Source organism: Psammomys obesus, unplaced genomic scaffold (genome assembly GCF_907164565.1).
Source record: "Psammomys obesus unplaced genomic scaffold, mPsaObe1.curated_primary_1811, whole genome shotgun sequence".
Taxonomy (NCBI): Eukaryota; Metazoa; Chordata; class Mammalia; order Rodentia; family Muridae; genus Psammomys; species Psammomys obesus.
Window position 1 is genome coordinate 20,712,868 of NW_026585644.1, and position 21,408 is coordinate 20,734,275.

Sequence of the window (21,408 nt, forward strand, 5' to 3'; positions counted from 1 at the left end):
TTTCTTTCTTTCTTTCTTTCTTTCTTTCTTTCTTTCTTTCTTTCTTTCTTTCTTTCTTTCTTTCTTTCTTTCATTTTTTCTCCATTGCACAGCATTGGCTGGTTGTTTTATTGAAAATACAGAGAACACAGCTCCTGGCATACAGATAATACAGACTTTTTGAGAACTCTCTTGGAGAGGTTTTTGTTTTTGTTTTCCTGTTGGTATAATGTTCTTGTACAGTTTACCCTTGTTCATTCAAATGCTGCTTTCTCTACCACACTATATGGTTTCAATCCAGCTTGCTTTCTTATACCACCTGTGGCCACCTGCTTAGAGGAGCGCCATCCCCCATGAGCTGGGCCATCTCACATCAACCGTCAGTCAAGAAAATTCACCACAGGCAGGCTTGCACGGCAAGCCTGGTGGTCATATTTTCTCAATTGAGGTTTCTTCTTCCCAAATGACTCTAGCTTGTGTTCAGTTGACATAAAACTACCCAGCCCGCCTTGGAAGTATCATGGTGTACCTAAAGACATGTACTCCAGAAGTACCTACGGAGTAATACAGAGAAATACAGAGATCTACAGTAGGGACAAGGATGACCCCATGACCCCTCCGCATCGGGGTCATTTACCCCCATCAGCAGTGCTGTGCAGGGAGACCATAAACACATGGAAACCCGTTTGTAGGGTTATGGTTAAGAATCAAGTTGAGTACTCAAGATCCTTATTATATACAGTAGATGGAGGGAAAGAGAACATATTTTTTCTTTGTGGTGCTTTTGGGATGGCGGGTTTATGGCTGGTTTCATCTTATGCCCTCTATTCTCCAGGCCTTGGTGACTTGACATCACTGTTTCAGGTTGTGTGATCCTCCGCGTTCTTGGATGCCCATGGCATTGGTGGCAAGCTGCCGGTGCATCTGCCCAGCAGGCGCTGATGCCATCTCTCCACTGCTACTGTGTCTTGCAGCTGCAGACCAGGTGCCGCTGATGGAGGACTTGGAGCAGATCTTCCTGCGCTCCTGGCGTGAATCACACCTGACAGAGATAAGGCAGTACCAGCAGGCACCTCCACAACCCTTCCCGCCAGCCACTAGCGCCACTGCCCCCGTCACTTCTGCACAGCTGCCCTGGCTGGCGGGCCTGGCAGCCAGCTCCTGCAATGACAGCGTGCATGTCATCGAGTGTGCTTACTCTCTGGCTGAGGGCCTCTCTGAGATGTTCCGGCTGCTCATTGAGGGTAAACTCTCCAAGACCAACTATGTAGTCATCATCTGCGCCTGCCGGAACTCCACCATCGACTCCTGCATCGCTGTCACTGGTGAGCCCTGGCTATCCCTTGGCCAGTGGGAAAGCCATGTTATTGAGTGTCCAGTGTCTCACGCTGGTGGGCCCTCCTCTTTTATCTTGGGGGCTCTGGGTTGTAGGGGCAGTTAGTACTTTTGTCCATGATGGTGACTTTAGAAGGTAGCCTTGGTCTCAGCTGCTCATCCCTGGAAACGTGCTTAGTTACAGACATCCCTGCCGTATGTGGCTGGGTTAGCAGTGCCCATTTGCTTGGTCCCTGAAGAGACTGGGCCCAGTTTTGGAGTCTGAATTGCCTTGGCCCCAAAATCTGGCTCCAAAATAATGCATTCATACTACCACTTTGGTCCCCAATTATTAAAGACCAGACTGAGATAAAAACAAAAACAAACAAACGAACAAACAAACCAATGATCTACTTTGTTAGTTAAGTATTAAACATTTCCCTGAAAGCCTCCTGTGTGCAGCCATTGCTCCTGGGGCTGGGATTCAAGATGGCATGCTTTTATTTTTTTAATGCTTCAATTTTAATTTATTTCTATTTTATGTGCATTGGTGTTTGCCTGCATGTCTGTAATGAGGATGTCAGATCTCCTGGAACTGAAGTTACAGACAGTTGTGAGCTGCCATGTGGGTGCTGGGAATTAAACCCAGGTCCTCTGGAAGAGCAGTCAGCGTTCTTAACCACCGAGCCATCTCTCTAGCTTCTTTTTGTGGGAGGGGGTGCTGTTTTAATGTTCACAAACCTGAAGTTTTTGTATCACTTTTAATTAAAAGTGGACATTGTTCCTACACAGCATCTTGGTGGCCTCTTAACATTCTCTGTTCCTTAACTGACTGGCCTTTATTAATTAATTTTCTGGGTGTGAGTCCCACTGTCTTTAATAAACCCATACTTCTGCAGTATGCCTGGCACTATTGCTTGTGTTCCATGAGGTTGGCACTGCTATTAGCCACTGGGACCAATGAGGATTGGTCTGGGAAGGCTAGGGGACTTATCTGTGCCACACAGCTGGTGGTGACATCCAGAGTCAGGCCCAGGGGTTTTCTCTAGGCAATCTTGGCCTTTGTATTAGCCCCGCTTGGTCAAGATATTGCAAGCCTTTGATTCATTTCTTCTGCCGGCATGGTGCTAGGCTTGGGGCAGGTCAGACATCCTGTGTCTGAGAATTCATGAGGATTCTGTGCCGAGGGTCCAGCAACAGCGGCTCTTTGCCTTCCAGGGAAATACCAAGCCCGGATTCTCTCTGAGAGCCTCCTCAGCCCTGCGGAGTACCAGAGAGAAGTCCACTACGAGCTGGTCACTGGCAAAGTGGACTCGTTGGGTGCCTTTTTTAGCAGCCTCTGTCCAGGTGAGCTTGTGAGTAGCAGGTGCAAGCACACATGTAGAAGTGAATGCGGTCGGGAGGTGGCTGGGGTCCCCTCGGCCCTGGGATCTGCTGCAGCCGAGCTCTCGTGCCTGGGTCTCCCATTCTGCGCACTGACAAGTCCTCTGCCTCCTTTGTAGGGCAGTGCTTTTTGGCTGACTGTCTGTCTTCCTGCTCTGGCTGTAGGTCCAGGGTTGTGCTTCCTGCCTGTTTGTCTGTCTTAGACAGGGTCACCCTTTATAGCCTTGACTAGCTTCAAATGTTCAGTACTCTATCACATCTTCTGGTGCTGGCTCTCCCTGTGCTTTGTGCCCTTCTTCTGCCTTTCTCTCTGTGGCCTATTCAGTCACTCAGACCCCCAGTCCCGACCCGATCCCCAGCTTTCTGATCCCTTAGGACTCATTTAATGCCCTTCGAGAAAGCTCTATGGGCTAATCTTTGCCTGAGAAGGCTCAAGATACCTCCCTTCACCCCCGACCTTAAGCACCCGATTTCTATCTTGTTCCACCATCTTTGGAGCCGTGGTGTGATCTGCCTTGTGGACACACCTTTGGGACAGGAAGACCAGGCCTTCTCCACACATTACTTCGGGCCAAGGCCAGACATTATAGCTGGTCCAGAGAGGGTTGCTGCCTTCCTCTGAGATGCGAAACCCACTTCTGTTCTCTGTTTTGGGCAGAGGGTGACATTGACATTTTGCTGGACAAATTTCACCAGGAAAATCAAGGCCATGTCTCTTCCTCCCTCACTGCTTCCTCTGCCAAGAAAACAGCCGTGCTGGATGCCAGTGGGGCTCCCGTGTGCACAAGTGAGTGGTGGGGGAAGGGCACAGGTAGGCACAGTAAGTGACAATAAGGGGGACAGCACAGGTGGGCACAGTGAGTGGTGGAGGGGGTGGCTGCCATGTGCATAGGTAATGATGGCTATGGCTGGTACTTAGGTGTGCACAGTGAGTTTCAGCGGGAGTATGCACAGGTGTAGACAGTGAGTACTCTCAGGTGTGGTCAGCAGGTAACGAGGAACCCTTCAGGGATGGGTCTAAACTCTACAGCACTTGTCCAGAAAATCTGAGACTTTTTAAGCTTCCGAGGTACACCTGGAAGGTAGGCTGTGCTCTTACCATTAAAATAGACCTACTGCCAGTTTTAAAATGTGATGTTTTGATGTGAGGCAATCTTGTCCTCTCCTGATATTTCTTTCTGCCGATTCTTTTCCACCAGTACACTGTTGCAATTATTCCTTCAGATGAGGGCTTAAGGCACTGCAATTCTTTCTTCCCCTGTCAGGGAACAATGTGCCCCACCAGCTGGTGGAAGCTATAATTATGTGTCGCCTGAGTGCTTGCTGACTTTATTATCTGAGGAGGGAGGATGTCTGAGAGGCTGCCCCAGGGCCTGGCTGAGAGCATGTCCTGGATGAATATGACTGCATCTCTTTTCCCAGATTGCTTTGTGTGGCTAGGCCTTCCCTTCTGCACTCTGGGACTCAATCCATCTCTCTAGCTAAGGGTGGCAGCTGCCTGCTGTGCTCATCCAGGATCCCTTGGGGCTCTGGCTGCAGGTTACCATCCGGAGCCACGGGGCGTCCGGCCCTTTCAGCTGGCGGTGGCGCAGAAGCTCCTCTCCCACGTGTGCTCAATCGCAGATTCCAGCACCCAGAATCTGGACCTGGGGTCCTTCGAGAAGGTGGACTTTCTCATTTGCATTCCACCATCAGAGGTGACCTACCAGCAGACCGTGTGCCATGTCTGGCATTCAGGTAAGGGGGACTTTCAAGGAGGAGGTGTGAGGCCTGGGGAAGGAGCTTTGAACTGTCCACTGTCACAGGTGGATGCTGTCGCCACGCTTTGCTGTGCCATAGATGGAGCAAGTATACTATTGTCGCCCATTTATTGTAGACCATAAAACATGTCCAAAGACAGTGACTTTTCTCAAGATGGAAGGTAGAACCAACAGTTGGCTTTTTTTGCTATTCCTCCCTTCAGTTCTGCGACTGGCTGCTGCTAAGTGGTACTCACATAGCATGTCTTACCTCCTTACTGGCATGCTGCTGGGCCTGCGGCTTAAAGCTGAGATAATTTTGTTAGGCGCTTGGGCATTTCCCATCCTTAGTCTTACCTGTTTGAGAGCTGTTGCTTTTGGAGCTTGCTTAGCTGGCACCCCTGGGAGGGGAAACTGTGCACATAGCCAGTCCTTTATCCAGCTCCCTGGGCTGAAGAGTCTGAAGATGCTCTCCTGCCCACGTATCTGAACTGTTGTCCTCTCCCATCAGGGCAGGCCACGTAGGCTGGCCCAGAGTGTGTTGGTGGTGAATGAACCCAGGAGCTCCTGAGGTGTTCTGCTGTGTTACAGGGGTTCTGCAGGAGCTGGGCCTGGAGAAAGAGCCTGTGACCAAGCAGAGGGCAGAGCAACACGTTCTGAAGCTAGACACGGAGGCCCAGGCAAGATTTAAGGCCTTTCTGCAAAACTCCTTCCAGAACCCACATACGCTCTTTGTCCTCATCCACGACCACGCCCACTGGGATCTAGTGAGGTCAGACCTCCTGGTCTGTGACGGTGACATGTTTCTCCTTGGGGATGAGGGCACAAGTCTTGAGCTAGCACTGGGGCTCTGTGTTTGTAAGCAGAGGATGTGGGCAGTTTTCAGCCCCCTAGAGCTGTATGTCATCTCTGAGATGACTCAGTGCAATCTCCAAGGGCTAAGGGCTGAGAGCTGCAGAAGGGAGAGCACCAGGTGAAATCAGGAGCCAGGTCGGAGGTGGTGGAGGAGCCAGGCTTTTAGCCATGGCCTCTGAATGACAGCCTGAGGCTGTGGGCTGCTGCCCTCCCCGCTACAGCTCTGTCTAGGCTAGGACTGTGGGTGGTGTCTGGTTTGGTCCCTCCTGAAGGGTGGATGCTTTTACTTCCTTGAAATGAATCTCACCTAGATGTGTGTGAGGTTTGTCAGTTGGTTGGCCACCTTCAGGAGGTTGGCTTTGGAGCTGATCAGTCGGCTGTCGCCTCTGGTAGAGGTGAAGAAGGAAGTTTCTGGACCAGGTCATAGAGCAAGGCTTTGATTCCCACGGATTGTAGCTGTTTAAGCCTGCCAGGGCCCAGGCATTTTACAGTCTAGAGTCTGCATGTGGGTTTGGAGGAATGGACCATCCGGAAATGGTAGAAGCCATTGTCTCAGGTGGCTGCCTGGCACCCAGAAGATGAAGCATCGACTTCTTTATTCTGTCTCATCAATTTAAGAGGGTGTGGACTGAGGCCATTGTCTTACAAAGAAAGCTCGGGCTAGGCCTGACTGCTAAGACTTCGGATCCAAAAGCCTTCCTATTCCTATAAATGTTGTCTTCTAAAAAAATGGAGAATTTGTCCTGTTATATTATCTTTGAACCATATCAAGACAGTAGGACTTCATCTGAGACCTGGTCTCACATAGCCTAAGCCACCCTTGAACTCGGTATATCACTAAGGGTGACCTTGAATTTCTGATCTTCCTGCCTGTACCTACCAAGTTGCTGGGATCGCATGTGTGCACCACCATGCCCTGCTTTACATGGATCAAACAGGATCAAACCAGGGCTTTGCACATGGTAGGCAAATAAGCACTCCACCAGCCAGTATCCTCTGCCAAGTCAGGAGGACAGTAGGAGGCTCATCCGTCTCCCTGTGTCTCCTCCCCTCCTCACTCACATCCCCATCACCTTTTGACACCAAATGGCTGTGCTAGAGTAGATGCTGTATCATGCAATAAATCCACTACAGTTTCCTTCTTGATAGTTTTTCTATGTTGTTAGAGCCCCTGACAGATACCAAGCCTAATCACCTCCTTTGTTTTTCCTTGTCATCAGCAGAGCTATAAGCTTCCATTGCTGGCGAGGCTGGGGAACTAGTTATTTCATCAGCTGCCTTCTCCTTGCAAGGCTATCAGACAGCCTTAGTGCTCCCGTCTGACGCTTCTTTCCTCTTCCTCCCTCCGCAGCGCTGTTCCTAACATCTACTCTCAGAGTGATCCATCTGTGGGATTAGTGGACAGACTGCTCAACTGCAGGGAGGTGAAAGAGGCACCCAACATCGTGACCCTTCACGTGACCTCCTTCCCGTATGCGCTGCAGACACAGCACACCCTCATCAGCCCCTATAATGAAATCCACTGGCCCATCGCCTACAGCAATGTGAGTGTTTGCCGTGTGGCAGTGTAGCCGGTGTGCTTAAGTTTAGAGGCGCCGGCTCAGTGGAAGCTGTGGCCAGCTGGGAGGGAGTGGGTTCTAGCTCCTTGGATCTTCGCTTTGGCCTGGGGTTAGAGTTAAAACATTCGTGGCTGTTTTTGGGGAAATGTTTGAAGCCCATCTGTGGGTTGTCCCATCTTAAATGTGTAGGCGGTAGAGTTGGTTTGACATCCTCTTCAGGAACTGAAGCTCTGAATCTCGGAGCAACATTCCGAATGAGCGTTTTCCTGGCACTGGGTAAAGACGTTGAAAATGGAGCCCTGGGAGATGGTAGTGGTTCAGGCTCCACATGGAGTGGATTACTATGCAGCCATGTTCAAAGCATTCATCAAACTGAACTCACCCCCTTTATCCTGGGAGGCTTGTTTTAGCTGGCTACCTGTCGTCATTTATAAAAATAGATGCCCAGAGTTCTGGTAATCTGTGAATTCTGTGTGGCTGGATTCTAGCTGGGCACATAAGAGGTAAGTACCCTGGAACTCTGGACTTCTTCAGAATGCTTCGGCCATCCCATAAACTCCCAAGGATACGGATGTTTGGCTTCCATCCCAGGACATCGGAATCAATGTTTCCTTGGCACTTCCCATGGGCTCCACTCTAGGTGCCTTGCAAAAGGGCCAGAGGATCTTCTGATTTACAGATGGCAAGAATGAAAAGAGAGGGGCAGGCCACCTGCATAGGACCGCTGCTGGGGGATGACCAAGGGGTAGGCTCCCTGGCCACGGTGCTTACCCACTCTGCTGTTTGAAAGCAGAGCTTATGCCTTTGCATTTTGGACAACCTCTCCCAACTTTGCTTGGCTCAAAGGAGTTCCTACATTCATTTGGAAAGAATTTTATGTCAACGTAAGGTACATTAGATAAGTTCACGTTCACCCCTTCATTACCCCCAACCATGAGGATACTGGGGCCAAACGAGTGGAAACTTGACTGATGTGAACACTCTGTCTTTGTTCTTTGCTCTAGGCCTGCAGAATGAGGCTTACGAAGTGCCGCCCATGGGCCCACAGCATCAGCATTGTTTAGAGTCAGTGGTTCTCAACCTTCCTAATGCTGTGACTCCTTAATACAGTTCCTCATGACGTGGTGACCCCCAACGAAAAGATTATTCTGTTGCTACTTCATAACTCTAATTCAGATACTGTTATGAACCGTAATGTAAATGTGTGCTTTGCAGGATATCTGATACGCGACCCCTGTGAAAGAGTCATCCACCCCAACCCCCAAAGGGGTCGAGAACCACTGGTTTAGATCAAGATGCCAATCAACAGTGTCCACAGACAGACCTGGTCTATGAACCCCGGACCTTCTGTGTGCATGTGATGCTTGACTGGCTGGTGCTCTTCTGTTTTAGGGAGTGGATCTGTATCATGAGAGTAAGAAGTACTTCGGGCTGTCTGAGTTTATTGACTCCACCCTGTCCGGACACAGTCTCCCCTTGCTTCGGTATGACAGCTCCTTTGAGGCCATGGTTACTGCATTAGGGAAAAGGTACGTTTCTCTTCAAAGTGACTAGACACACTTGGTAGCTTCAAGAGTAAGAGGACAGTGGAAGTCTGCGTCTGGGCCACGGAATTCCAGGAAAGGCGTTCACCCCCCTCCCTCACTTGCTCTCTGATGACTCATTGGAAAATACAGATACTTATATGACAGTTCATAACAGCAGCAAGATTACAGTTATGAAGTAGCAATGAAAATTATTTTTTGGCTGAAGGTCACCACACCACGAGGAAACTATATTAAAGCGTCGTAACGTTAGGGCAGTTGAAAACGGTTTCTGTTGCCTCTGTAACTTGGGACTTGTCTGTGCCTTGGTGGCCAGCCTGGCTGGCCCTGGGTCACGGGCATGCTCTGTCTGTGTTCCTTGCAGGTTCCCCCGCCTGCACAGTGCGGTGATCAGGACCTTCGTTCTTGTGCAGCACTACGCGGCCGCCATGATGGCCGTGAGCGGCATCCCACAGATGAAGAACCATACCTCAGTGGAGACCCTGGAGATCACCCAGAATCTCCTCAACTCCCCGAAGCAGTGCCCCTGTGGCCACGGGCTCATGGTCCTGCTGCGTGTGCCTTGTTCGCCCCTGGCGGCTGTGGCCTACGAGCGTCTAGCCCACGTTCGAGCTCGGTTGGCTCTGGAGGAGCACTTTGAGATCATTCTGAGCCACCCCAGCTCTGGCATCACTGTGGGCAATCACTTTGTGAAGCAGCTCAAGGTGGGTGTTGTGCTCAGGGCCAGAGGGCTTATGTGAGGGTCACTGAAGGGCAGTGAGAGGGGGTGATGGCAGCAGACCCTTGAGACCTGGCCACCCTCCACCTCCTTCTGCTGCTTTCCCACTTCTTGCCCCCCTCCTGGGCTCCCTGTGTCCACACAGCCTGTAATATCAGCCCTCTGAGATGAAGCATGTCTTTTATTCTCTTTCTGAGGTGCCTTTCTTCTCTGCCTTAGATGATGCTTATTCCTTCATACTTCAGCTCAATTTCTTTTCCCTTTTAAAAGGAGGCATCCTCTTCTACACTTGGGGGTGGGGTCTCTATTCTTGTCCAAGTGGTGAAGGAAGGACAGATCTCGGTCCCTCAGAGCCAAGCGCAGTACCCGGCCCCTTGTAGGCTCTTATTAAACACATAGGTGACAGAAAATGCAGAAGGGGGCAGAGTTGATTGAAAGAACAAATAAGTGGAAGCCATGAAAGAGAGCCACGGGCAGTATCATTAGAGAACACAGAGAGAGATGTCAGGGCCAACTGGGCCAACCACTGTCTTCCCGAGGATGGTCCAGTCTGCAGATGTCCTCACACGTCCGGCTCCTGCTGTGGGAGATAGACAGGAACAGAACACAGCTCCCCAACTGAAAATACAGAGACTCATCACGCACTTACATGCAGAACAAAGCTCTTCCTTTGTATTACAAGATGGAATGTGAGGTTCACCAGCTAGTGGTTGGACATCAGGGTGTTCTAGAGCCAGATTGGTTTAGGAAGTGGCTCGTGTTAAGTGTGGATTGCATGAATGCATGCCTAGATAGTATGTTTTATTTTACACTTATTAACTTATTGTGTGTGTGTATAAATGTTGCAGGATGCTTGTAGAGGTCTTTTTCACCAAGTGGGCTCTGGGGATTGAACTCAGGTTATAAGTCTTGGTGGCAAATGCTCTTATACTTGAGCCATCTTGCCAGCACCAATTGATACATTTAGTCCACAATGGTATGCTTGGGTCCTTCATTCATATCTTTTGGATGGGAAAAATCAGAGCTTCTGTGAAGCTTGTTAACAACTGTGGGAGGTGATGGTGCTGATATTCAGGCCTCATTTCTGCAGCTTTCTTTCTTTTTCATATTCACAGATGTGGCAGAAAATTGAGGATGCAGAATGGAGGCCTCAGACCTACCTGGAGTTGGAGGGCCTGCCCTGCATCCTAATCTTCAGTGGGATGGACCCTCATGGGGAATCATTGCCACGGTAAGTTGGGGATCAGAACCCTGGGGTCCTGAGATCTGGAGGGGAGGAGGACAGCCTGAGTTATCACTGCCCAACCCCAGCCCTAGTCAGCACCAGTGATGTATTTGGGCTGGTTTTCCAGGACAATGTTTCTGAGGTGTAGACAGTATTTCCCAGTTCTCAGAGGACACTGTTGGGTGCGGCTGGGGGTTTGAAAGAGCAGCAGTGCCAGACTGAAGGAAAATGAACTCCGTTTGGGAGAACTCTCTGTATTAGAGAGGACAGTTCCATGTTTAGGATGGTGCCCATCATCCCCCAAACTGGGCCAGTTTCCCTGGTTCCTTGACCATTGTGGTGACTGGTGTGTGTGTGTGTGTGTGTGTGTGTGTGTGTGTGTGTGTGTGTCTCTCATCATGCCACTCAGAAAGAGTAGGTTGTTGAGTATAAAGAGTAAATGTCTTCTTTCTTAGTTACTGTTCTGTTGCTGTTGAAGAGACACTGTGACCAAGGCAACATATGGAAGAAAGCATTAATTAGGGGCTTGCTTATAGTTTCAGAAGGTTAACATATGGTCACCATGGCGGGAGGTATGGTGACAAGTAGGTAGGCATGGCACTAGAGCAGTAGGTGAGAGCTTACATCTGATCTGTAAGTTGAAGACAGACAGAGAGAGAGAGACTGACTTTGACTGGGTCTAGCACGGGCTTTTGAAAGTTCAAAGCCCATCGCTGGTGACAACAAGGACACACCTCCTAATCCTTCCCAAACAGTTCCAAACATTCAAATAAGAGTCTGTGGAAGCCATTCTCACTCAGACCACCACATCTTCCTACCTGTGTGTCTCTGCAGTCTTCACAGACACATGACCATCGCATGACTCCCTTTGCTTTTTAGTCTACACATACTTAGGACAGGAGGTCACTAGGATGTCATTTGTCCTTCTACAAGGCTCTCACAGCAGTCTGACTCCATTGTTGTTCTATTCGTAGCATCCAGCACAACCCCAGGACACATTACGTGTGGCTCGCTTAATTGAATATCCAGTCAATGAATTCAGTCTTCAACAGTACACATAGGTCCTTATGATATTAAGCCTCATCTTTTAAATGGGGAGAAAAACCTCATAGCCTCAGAGAAGCTACACATCTTGTCAGAGATTCCAGTGCTGGGAAGTGGTGATACTGAGCTTCAAGCCTCACTTCTTCTCTACCCGAAAGTCAGTGGTGTCTTGATTACATGCCTCACAGGGGTAGATGCCTGGTAGGTGTCCTTCAAGACTTAGTGTGACCCTGCCTTCTGTAGCCTGGTAGCATAACATGGGAGGCAGGCGTGGCCACGTCTCTCTGTCGTCTCGCAGCAGAACCTCCTGGTGGAAAGGCATGCGATGGATGAATTCCTTCTGTCCTCCCCAGGTCTCTGAGGTACTGTGACCTGAGGCTGATCAACTCCTCCTGCCTGGCCAGGACATCGCTGGAGCAGGAGCTGGGCCTGGCAGCCTACTTTGTGAGCAATGATGTCCCCTTGGAGAAAGGGGCCAAGAACGAGGCCCTGGAAAGTGACGGCGAGAAGCTGAGCAGCACAGATGAAGATGAGGAGGCAGGGACAGAAGGTGAGGGTGGCCGGGCTGGTCTTGCCTAGGTACTCTTGCCTCACATCCCCCGGGGCTATCCTCTAAGTGACAACACTCTCTTAAGATTCGGATTCTGCCTTTCTCCCCTGCACTGTCATTCTTGGCGGTGCGGGAAGATGGGAACTCCGATAGGTTCTTTTGAGATCCAGAATTCCCAAAGAGTAAGAAGAAAGCGGAGATGTCTTAGGGTTTAAGTCAAGGTTTGTTTTCAATGCTAGTAGGTCCACTCACTTGTTCCCTCTGTTAGAAATTAACTCACCCGCCATTATGATGAGTGTTGTTGAAGTCGATGAGACCAGCCTATCATCATTTGTAGGCTCCAGGGGTCTGATGCTGTGTTTTTAATATGGTGTACAAATAAGGACAGTATCTGGCTGTAGTTCACGGTACAATGGGAAAATAGAAGCTGAGCATTTGCTGGTACATAGGTTAAAGACATGAGTGTAAAGTCCCCTCACTCCTCTGCCTGCTGACTGGGTGACATGAGACAAGAATACACTTTGTCCTATAAGATGGCAAAGCCTTCTCAACAGGACTTTCTGTGTGGTGTGTAATTTTAGCGTGACTGTGACCATAGTATTAAATATTCCCATCTCCCTTCTGCCTGTGGTATGACTGCACTCACTGGCCTGACCTGACATACTTCTTCCTCTTCTCTTCTTAACTCCTTTTCGAGCTCAGCCTCGCTAAGTGTGGTGTGGTGTGGTGTGGTGTGGTGTGGTGTGGTGTGTGCATGTGTGTGTGTGCGTGCTTGTGTGAGTGCATGTGTGATGTTGTGTGTATTGGGATTAAAATGGCAGCAGGTAAATGAAGGAGTGAGAGAAGAAACAAGGAATGAGGCATAATGACGTCATGACTTCTAGATGCCAACTCCTCTGTGTTCTCAGGGTGTTTTGAGGCAGGCTCCACCTCGGAGAAGAGGGGCCCTGTGAAGAGGGAGCGCTCCCACTCCCATGACTCAGCATCTTCCTCCCTCTCCTCCAAAGCGTCTGGTGAGTCTCTGGAACATCACATATGGGGCTGCCTCTGATTTCAGAGCCTGGGAAGAACACACGCAGGGCATGCCTTCTGAGTCCAGGCTTCTAGTCAGGACCCGTGAGAACAGATGGTCTAGAATAGTCTAGAACTGACTCTAAAAGAGCCTAGAACAGAACTGGACATCTAAAGCCTTGAAGGCAGGATAGGAGAACTCTGGTCCAGCTGTTTCTGTTGGGAGGAAAGAACTAGTCTGCCTCTGGCTGTGGTGTAGGCCATAGTGTCCTGGTCATGTAGAGGCACGGGTCTTTTGGGGTCCCCATCATGGACATTGCCTTCAAGCGTACTGCTTGAGGAAAGCAGGAATCTTGTCTAGAGAAGTGAATACAGGGGGCTTCATGGGACAAGCAAGAGGAGCTCACAATGCTTGTACCCAGGAGAAGGGATGATGTGTAAAGTCTCATGTGGGCACCAAACCCAAGAGGCCCTTGGTCACTGAGCTCAGCCAAGACCCCATGCACAGGGAATTGCATTACCCATTTTAACGGCTGTATCAAACTGGGCATTTGATGTAATGTGAGTGTTGAAAGGTGAATTCAGCATGAACTCTGCCCCTAAGAAATTTCATGTAGGGAGCTCAGGATGCCACTCCAGTTGGTGGAGTGTTTCCCTACATGCACAAAGACCCGGGTTCAATCCCCAGTCCCACATAAGCTAGACATGGTGGCACATACCTGTCATCCCAGTACTTAGAGGCTGGAGGCAAAAGGATCAGAAGTTCAAAGCCATGCTGAGATACAGAGAAAGCTTGAGGCCAAAGAAAATGATCAGGGTGGTGGGATGGGGAGAGGTAGGAATAAGAGGGAGGGCTTGTGTGGGGTTCAGTGGAGCCTAGCTGAGATTTGGAGATACCAGTTTGTGGTCTGGGGTGGGAAGAAGTCAGTACCCAGCAGAAGATTTGCTTTAGAAGCCCAAGAGTGACAGCAGGTACCGGGGCATAGTCTGCCCCACAGGTATACAAGAAGGCCTTGTTTTGTCAGCATGCCACCCTGTGACTGGGGGAAGGTCTGGTTTGTGGAGGAGAGTGTGACATCCAGCATACCGGGGCTAGGCCCAGGAGCAGCTGTGAGTCTGTGCCAGGTTGTTCCTGGAGCCCCCTTGACCATATTCCTCTCTTGTATAGGCTCAGTGCTCTATGGTGAATCTCTGGCTCAGCCCTCAGGACCTCCACAGGGAGAGCTTTCCAGATCACCTCCACCCTGTGGCCCTGCAGAGGAGGGCAGGGCCCCTGGGGAGATACAGCGTCTCCGAGTGAGTCAGGGACCTACGGTTATCAGCAGGCACAGCCCTGGCCCGGCCCCACAGCCTGATTCCAGCCTCAGGACTAGCCGGAGGAACCTGCAGATGCCAGCTGCCCCATCCTCCCAGCTGTCATCCTCCTCTTCCTCCTCCTCGGGCTCATCGTCCACCTGTACGGTGCCCACTGCCAATGTACTTGTCCTCCAAGCCTCTCAGTGCTCCATGGCCAAGGCCTGCCGCCAGCCACCCATTGTCTTCCTGCCCAAGCTTGTGTATGACATGCTCATGTCCACCGACAGCAGTGGCTTGCCCAAGTCCACCTCCCTCCTGCCCTCCCCTTCGGTTATGTGGACCAGCTCCTTCCGCCCCCTGCTCAGCAAGATGATGACCTCAACCGAACAGTCCCTCTACTACCGGCAGTGGACGGTACCCAGGCCCAGCCATATGGACTACGGCAACCGAGCTGAGGGCAGGGTGGATGGCTTCCACCCCCGCAGGCTGCTGCTCAGTGGGCCGCCTCAGGTGGGTGCCATACCTGCTGCCCCCGCCCAGGCCAGGCCTCCAGGGTCTTCTTGGGTTCTACTGCCAGCAGACAGTCTTGGAGCCGAGTGCTGCTTACCCATTTGTGCAGCATCTGTGGATGTCCTGGTTTTCTTTCTGTTGCTGCTGTGATGAGATACACAGACACAGAGCAACTTGGAAGAAAAAGGGTTTATTTCAGTTCATGATTCTAGGTCACAGTCTATCACAGCAGGGAAGTCAAGGCAGCAAGGGCTTAAAATAGCTAGTCACATCGCATCCACAGCAAAGAGCGTAGAAATACACACATGCATGCTTAGTCACTCAGCTGGATTATGCCACTCTTAAATCATTCAAGATCCAAACCCAGGAAATGATGACGCCCGCTTTAGGCTGTCGCTTCCCACATCAATTAACATGATTAGGATAAGCCTCACAGACATGGCCGTAGTCCAACCCGATCTAAACAGTTCTTCCTAGGAGTGGTGGCACACGCCTTTAATCCTAGCACTGGGGGGTAGAGGCAGGTGGTTCTCTGTGAGTTCGAGGCCAGGATGGTCTACATAGTGAGTTCCAGGACAACCACAGCTACCTAGTGAAACCCTGTCTCAAACAATAACAACAATAAAAGACTCTCTTCCCAATGTAGTGTCAAGTTGACAACTAAAACTAGCTACCACAATGAAGAATCTTTCTGATGGCCCATAGTGAGCAGGTAGACGAGGAGGGTGATATTAACATTCCATTCCTTGGCAGGTTTCTTCCTTTCACTGGGCAACCCCAGTTTTCTCCTCTAGTGTGCGGGCCACAGGGATGGTGTCTGGAAAGGAACTGCTTGCAATTTCAGGTGGAGTTTGGCCTTCACCATCACACACAGCCTCTGAATACTTTTCCAGTTAGAAACAAAGTAACAGTCTATGTTGCTCAGGTTGACAGAGTGAGACTCCACTCTTTATCAGTTCACTGTGTGTCCTTCAGAGATCACTAAGAGAAATCCGCAGAAAGCAGGACTGGGACATGGCTCACTATGTAAACACAATATAAAATACAGGGTGTGGCATCCCCCAACTGGGGAGACGCTCCAGGCTCGGCAAGACACTGGGTTCTAAAGTAAGGTGGGAGCAGCTGAGGAAGGTGCCCAGTATCGGCCTCTTGTCTTTCTGCACACTTGCACACACACAGACACACCCACACATGGTGCCCCAAGGGTCAGTGTGGGCATGGAGGAACAGGAGGATGATCTTTAGAACTGGTCAGTGACTAAGACTGTGGGGTCCAAGTTCCTGAGACCACATTTTGTTCAAATGTCGCCTGACACTCAGCAAATTTTGACCTTCCCAGTGCAGAGGTGTGAGGTGCGTTAGAGTGTTGCCTCACTCTTAGAATGCTCTGTCTGCTTCATTACAGTCTTTCAACTCGGCATGGTCATTTCCAGGGATCCATCCCCAAAAATGCAAATCCAAAGAATATATGAGTATTATTTATAATGATTAGAAATGACTCAGAATGAAAGTCCGCTGGCTAAGTCTCAGCTGAACCCATTTGGGGATGACTGTATCCTAGAATTCAGCCAAAACTAAGAGGTCACTCTATGTTGCCAGTGAAATTTCTCTAAGAAACTAACTTGAAATCAACTTGTAGAATAATACATGCCCTACCAATTCAGGAAAGAAATAGCTGCCTATGTGAAGATGCCTTGGGAACAGGTCTAGCTCTTCATTGTGTTCAGAGGGGAGGCAGGATCATTTGCATTCTACTTTATTATCAAACTGTAATTTTTCTCATTGTCTAAAATGACTATCCATTACTTTTTCTAATTAGAAAATAGGAAAAATGGAGTTGGGGCTGGTGGATTTGTTGGCAAAGCATAAGGGCCTTAGTTTTATGCCCAGCACCCCCCTAGAAATCCAGGCTTGTGGGTTCACACTTGTAATCACAGTGCTGGAGAGGTAGAGACAGGAGGATGCCTGGGCTAGCCTAGCTTAATTAGCAAGTTCTAGGCCAATGAAGAGACTATGTCAAAAAATGAGATGGATGGTATCTGAAGAATGACACCCAAGGTTGACCTCTGACATTTACATGCATGGACACGTGCACAAATGCCTACATGTACACAAATAAAAATTAGAAAAAGAACAGGTTTTCTAGGAGCCCCCCCACATATTTGTACCTACTACCGCTGTAGAACTTTTTACCCATCTAATGGATGGGAAACAGGGTATTGGGTTATTAATAAGATTGAGCATACTGCAATGCATCCATCTATCATTTGTCCTTTTTCAGTAATTCTATGTTTAATTTTATTTCATGTGTGTGCGTGTGTGTGCACATACGCATATACACACACATGCACACACTCACATGCATATTCACTCGATCACACACACCACACAAACAGACACACCATGCCTCTGGGTAAAGGCAGATCAAAGTACACATCCTTGCTTTGTTCAATGCACAAGTTGAGAACCACAGCGTTCTTACTTCCGTGGCGTGCCTTTCAGTGAGACTCCCTGAGGCAGGAGACTGCTGTAGTTGGTGTTCAGCACAGGGACAGGCTTCCTACCACTGGGCTCTGATACTAGTGTCTTCACAGATCGGGAAGACGGGCGCCTACCTGCAGTTCCTCAGTATCTTGTCCAGGATGCTGATTCGGCTGACGGAAGTGGATGTTTACGATGAGGAAGAGATCAATACCAGTGAGTTGTATCTGGTGACCCTTGGGCTTGGGCAAGAATCCTTTGACCTTTGTCAATGGCCCTGGTATGTGTCTCTCCCTTTCAGGATGGACTCTCAGGTTCACAGTTTGACTTGCCCCAAGGGCTTTTTCTTTCTGGTAGACTTTTTTTATTCCCCCTTTGAGAACTTTGTAGGGATAGAGTTACTAACACTGAAGCAATTTGTGCTTATTGCCTCTCTCCACTGTGATAGATGCTATCTTTATTTATCTTTAATACAGCCCTGTGAGCTGGGATGGTGTCCTCTTATGTGGGGAGCCTGCTGGGCAGTACCAAAGCAGGAATTGGGCTTCTCTGGCCTGTGGCCTGTAGAATGGAGTTCTTCAGCAGGGCCTGGATATATAGCATATACTTAAATTAGCATCTATAACTTTCTCTATATTATGCATTCACTATAATACATGATATCAGTAATAATACAATATATTATGCAATTGAAGTTGGCCAATTAGACTTTTTGGCTGACTGTTCAGCCAGCAAACCTTGGTGGCCACCAGAAGGCTGTGCCAGGCCTAGTGTAAGAGGGTGTGGCAGGCATAAAATGTGCTTTATGTGTGAGTGTTCCACAGCAGGGAGCAATGGCTCAAGTACTTTCTAAACACAGAGGGACGACAACTGAGTCACATTGGCTGGGATGATTTTGATAACAGAGTAGGAAAGAAACCTGCACAGGTACCACAAGTACAAGGATCTCTGGCTGTGCATGAAGTAGATGTTGGTAGAACGAAGCATAGGCTCAGGGCTCAGGACTCTGGAGGACTGGAGGTCAGTGTGCGGGCCAGAGAGCAGACCTGTGTCTACAGAAGACAGAGTGAAGGCTGTTCGCCTGGGTAGAGACAGACCCTGGTGTATGACCTTGTCTTGTTAGAGGCATCCTGAAATATGGCTGTGTCAGAAGCTTTCTAGAGACAGTAGCAGTCCCCAGGTGGCCGTAGATTGACAGGATTTGGTTCCACACATCCTCCCTGGGCATCCTTGGGTTAAGTAACTCATCCTCACCTCTTGTTTCTCATGCATCCCTTTTTTCTGCCAATGTCCTAGGTCTCCAGGAGGAATCGGATTGGCGCTATCTACAGCTCACAGACCCCTGGCCAGACCTGGAGCTCTTCCAGAAGATGCCTTTTGATTATACCATTCATGACCCGAAGTATGAGGATGCCAGTCTGATTTGTTCACATCATCAGAGCATCAAAATTGAAGGTTAGGGGAGGGGGAGGCAGCTTGGTTGGCAAAGTGTTTGCTGCCCACACATAAGGACCTGAGTTCAGCTCCTTAGCATCCATGTAAAAAGACCAATGCATGTTTGTAACTAGAGTCAGTAGAGACAGGGGCCTGCCAACTGGTGAGCTTCAGATTCAGATAAGATCTTATCTAAAAGAAAATAAAATGAAAAAACAAACAAACAAACAAAAAAAAAAACGAAACTCTTGAGGAAGACATCTGGTCAACCTCAAGCTTCTACAGGCACCCATGGGCAATGGTAATGAACACATACGCACACACAGTGAGGACACATTGGATGTCTTACTTCACTCTTGTCCAACGTGCATAGGCTTAATTGCTTCTTCTGTATTAATAGAAGTCAGCTGGCTTGAGGTGTATCTTGTTAGTGATGCTATTTGCATTAAGTGGATGACTTCCTAGAACCCAATTTGGCACTGAGACTGCCCCAGCAAGTTGAAGGGGCTTTACCTTAGAGCCTATGAGAGCCCCAAGGACTTGTTGTAGTTGGAAAATGTTGAAGGTTTGGCTAAAGGAATGTAAAAGATGAGTGTTTCTATTTGTGAATTTGTCACCAAATGGTTGTATGTGTTATTCTGTCCTCAGCCTCTTGCTTTCTCCTCAGGAACTCTGACTTCTGTGGTATGTGAGGGCCAAGGCAACACTTCCGGGAGTGGCCAGAGGGGTCGTTAGTGTAGTCTGAGAATGCATGGTAAATGTCACGTCAGGGAAAACAGCTTACCCAAAGCCGGGGTGTGGTGGTACACGCCTGTAATCCCAGTCCTCAGGAGGCTTGAGAGTTTGGGCTAAGCCTAGGCTATGCAGTGAGACCCTGTCTCCATAAAGATTAAAGATGAAGAGAACCTGCTGGCCTGGCTCTTTGTCACTGTCAGGAAGGGTGTGTGTGTGTGTGTGTGTGTGTGTGTGTGTGTGTGTGTGTGTGTGTTCCTTCCCATAGATAAACCCCAACAAAGGGCTGTTACTACCAAGTTGCTTTAAGAAGCTGGGTACCATGCGTGCTGTTAATCTATTTTCTAGTCATGTAAGGGTTCCTTCAAAATGTTTATAAGGTATTTTTAGGTCCACAAGTGTGATGCCATGCAGTCTGAGTCCTCTCCTTGTTAATTTCTCTTTTGAGACACTGTCCTCTTCTGATCAGGACGTGAGAGATAGTTTTTAGGGAGAGCCTGTTGGTGGGCTGCTTATTTTGAGCATTGTGCTCCCTTTGAGCTTGGCAGGCAGGGGTGGGATGTTTGCTCCAGGTTGCTGCTCCTTAACGCTAAGAATGTCTTTGCAGACAGAGGGACGTCCAGGAAGCCAGAGGACCTGTACGTGCGCCGTCAGACGGCACGGATGAGACTGTCCAAGTACGCGGCGTACAACACGTACCACCACTGCGAGCAGTGCCACCAGTACATGGGCATCCACCCCCATTACCAGGTAGGCCTCTGGCACTGGCTGGCTCTCCGGCTGTTCCCAACAGCACCTGCTGGCGCAGCACCACCGCCGCTCATGTGCTTATTTCTCTGTGGCTCCCTGAGAATATTCCAGGGTAGGGGAAGAGAGTTCTGGAAGCTCTGTCTTCCCGGGTGGCATGCATCCCAACTTCACCTTTTGGGTTGTAAATACACTGTTGACCCTACAGGACAGCAATGCCCCTGTGGTTGTTCAGGCATCAGTGGCCAAGAGTACGAGTGTCATTCTTATCTTCAGGCCCTAGATAATCCAAAGGTTACTTCAGTGCTAAGGACACTCGCTGAGAACATACTACAGGGACCTGGAAATGCAGACACAAATAAGCCTTGTTTCTGTTTTTTGAGTTCATGGTCTAGGAGTGAGGTGGGCACTTGAGCAAGATTTCAGAACAGCACGAAGCAGGAAGGAGAGTCGTGTGGTTGTGGCATGGAAATCACATAGATAAAGGAGGAATTTGCTTTGTTGAGTACCTACTATATGCCAGCAGCATGTACGTGTCCTTCTCAAGCTCCAGCCTTTCCTGTCATGACTAAATAAAAGGATAACCTCTTGGGCTGATTCTCTGGCTATCTCAAGCTCTGGCTGGCCATCAGGGTGCTAGGCTAAAACCACACCAGTAATTTATCCAGGTGGCTACCCTGTCTAGGCTCTTAATAGATTTTCACCCAAGCCTCGTCATCACCACTGTACAAATAAAGACATAGCTTGAGCATCCCTCGTCAGAAAATCAAATCATCACTAACATGATGCTCAAAGTAGTCCGGATTTCAGAGCCTATGGGATTTTAGACTATGGATGCCTCACTTGAAATGTCCATAGAAATTTTACAAAATCTGAAAAAAAAAACCTAATATGAAGGAGCCTTAGGATGAAGCATTTCAGATGTGGGCTATTTAATTTTTATAATTCAGTGGGAGTAGAGAAAGGGTTTTTAAGGATCACTAGGAATTTGCTGAGGGGCCAAAGCAGGTGAAAGGAAAATTGCATGTACAAAAAAAAAAAAAAAATGGGTGAGCATAGTCGCTGGGGATGAGAATCGATCTCAGCTGAGTATGTCTGGAACACAGAGTGGCCCAGGGAGGCAGCCAGGGGGGTGGGCAGAGAGACAGGGTCACAGAAGACCCTAGGCATCGGGAAGCGATTGGGCTTCTTCAGAGACTGGTAGGAAAGGTTGCAGCTTGGATGGGCAATTCCTAGCTAATTGTTAGTCTTTGCGGAGGACCAGAGGCTGGCTAGTAATAAACACATA

General features: G+C 49.1%; 1 protein-coding gene across 3 annotated transcripts in view; it reads left to right on the forward strand.

Moving 5' to 3' along the window:
* The window catches only part of Greb1 (growth regulating estrogen receptor binding 1), a 67,659-nt gene that overhangs the window by 30,241 nt on the left and 16,010 nt on the right, over positions 1-21,408 (forward strand). Inside the window, exons 10-24 of one of the 3 annotated variants that reach the window (XM_055625767.1) lie at positions 954-1,304; positions 2,512-2,640; positions 3,335-3,463; positions 4,216-4,413; positions 5,007-5,187; positions 6,622-6,814; positions 8,222-8,358; positions 8,738-9,077; positions 10,207-10,322; positions 11,714-11,910; positions 12,819-12,923; positions 14,090-14,727; positions 17,321-17,423; positions 18,504-18,662; positions 19,981-20,123. In XM_055625767.1, the coding sequence (XP_055481742.1) occupies positions 954-1,304; positions 2,512-2,640; positions 3,335-3,463; positions 4,216-4,413; positions 5,007-5,187; positions 6,622-6,814; positions 8,222-8,358; positions 8,738-9,077; positions 10,207-10,322; positions 11,714-11,910; positions 12,819-12,923; positions 14,090-14,727; positions 17,321-17,423; positions 18,504-18,662; positions 19,981-20,123 (3,119 nt within the window). The remainder of the gene's footprint in view (positions 1-953; positions 1,305-2,511; positions 2,641-3,334; positions 3,464-4,215; positions 4,414-5,006; positions 5,188-6,621; positions 6,815-8,221; positions 8,359-8,737; positions 9,078-10,206; positions 10,323-11,713; positions 11,911-12,818; positions 12,924-14,089; positions 14,728-17,320; positions 17,424-18,503; positions 18,663-19,980; positions 20,124-21,408) is intronic. The other 2 variants (XM_055625778.1, XM_055625787.1) reach the window with 2 other exon arrangements.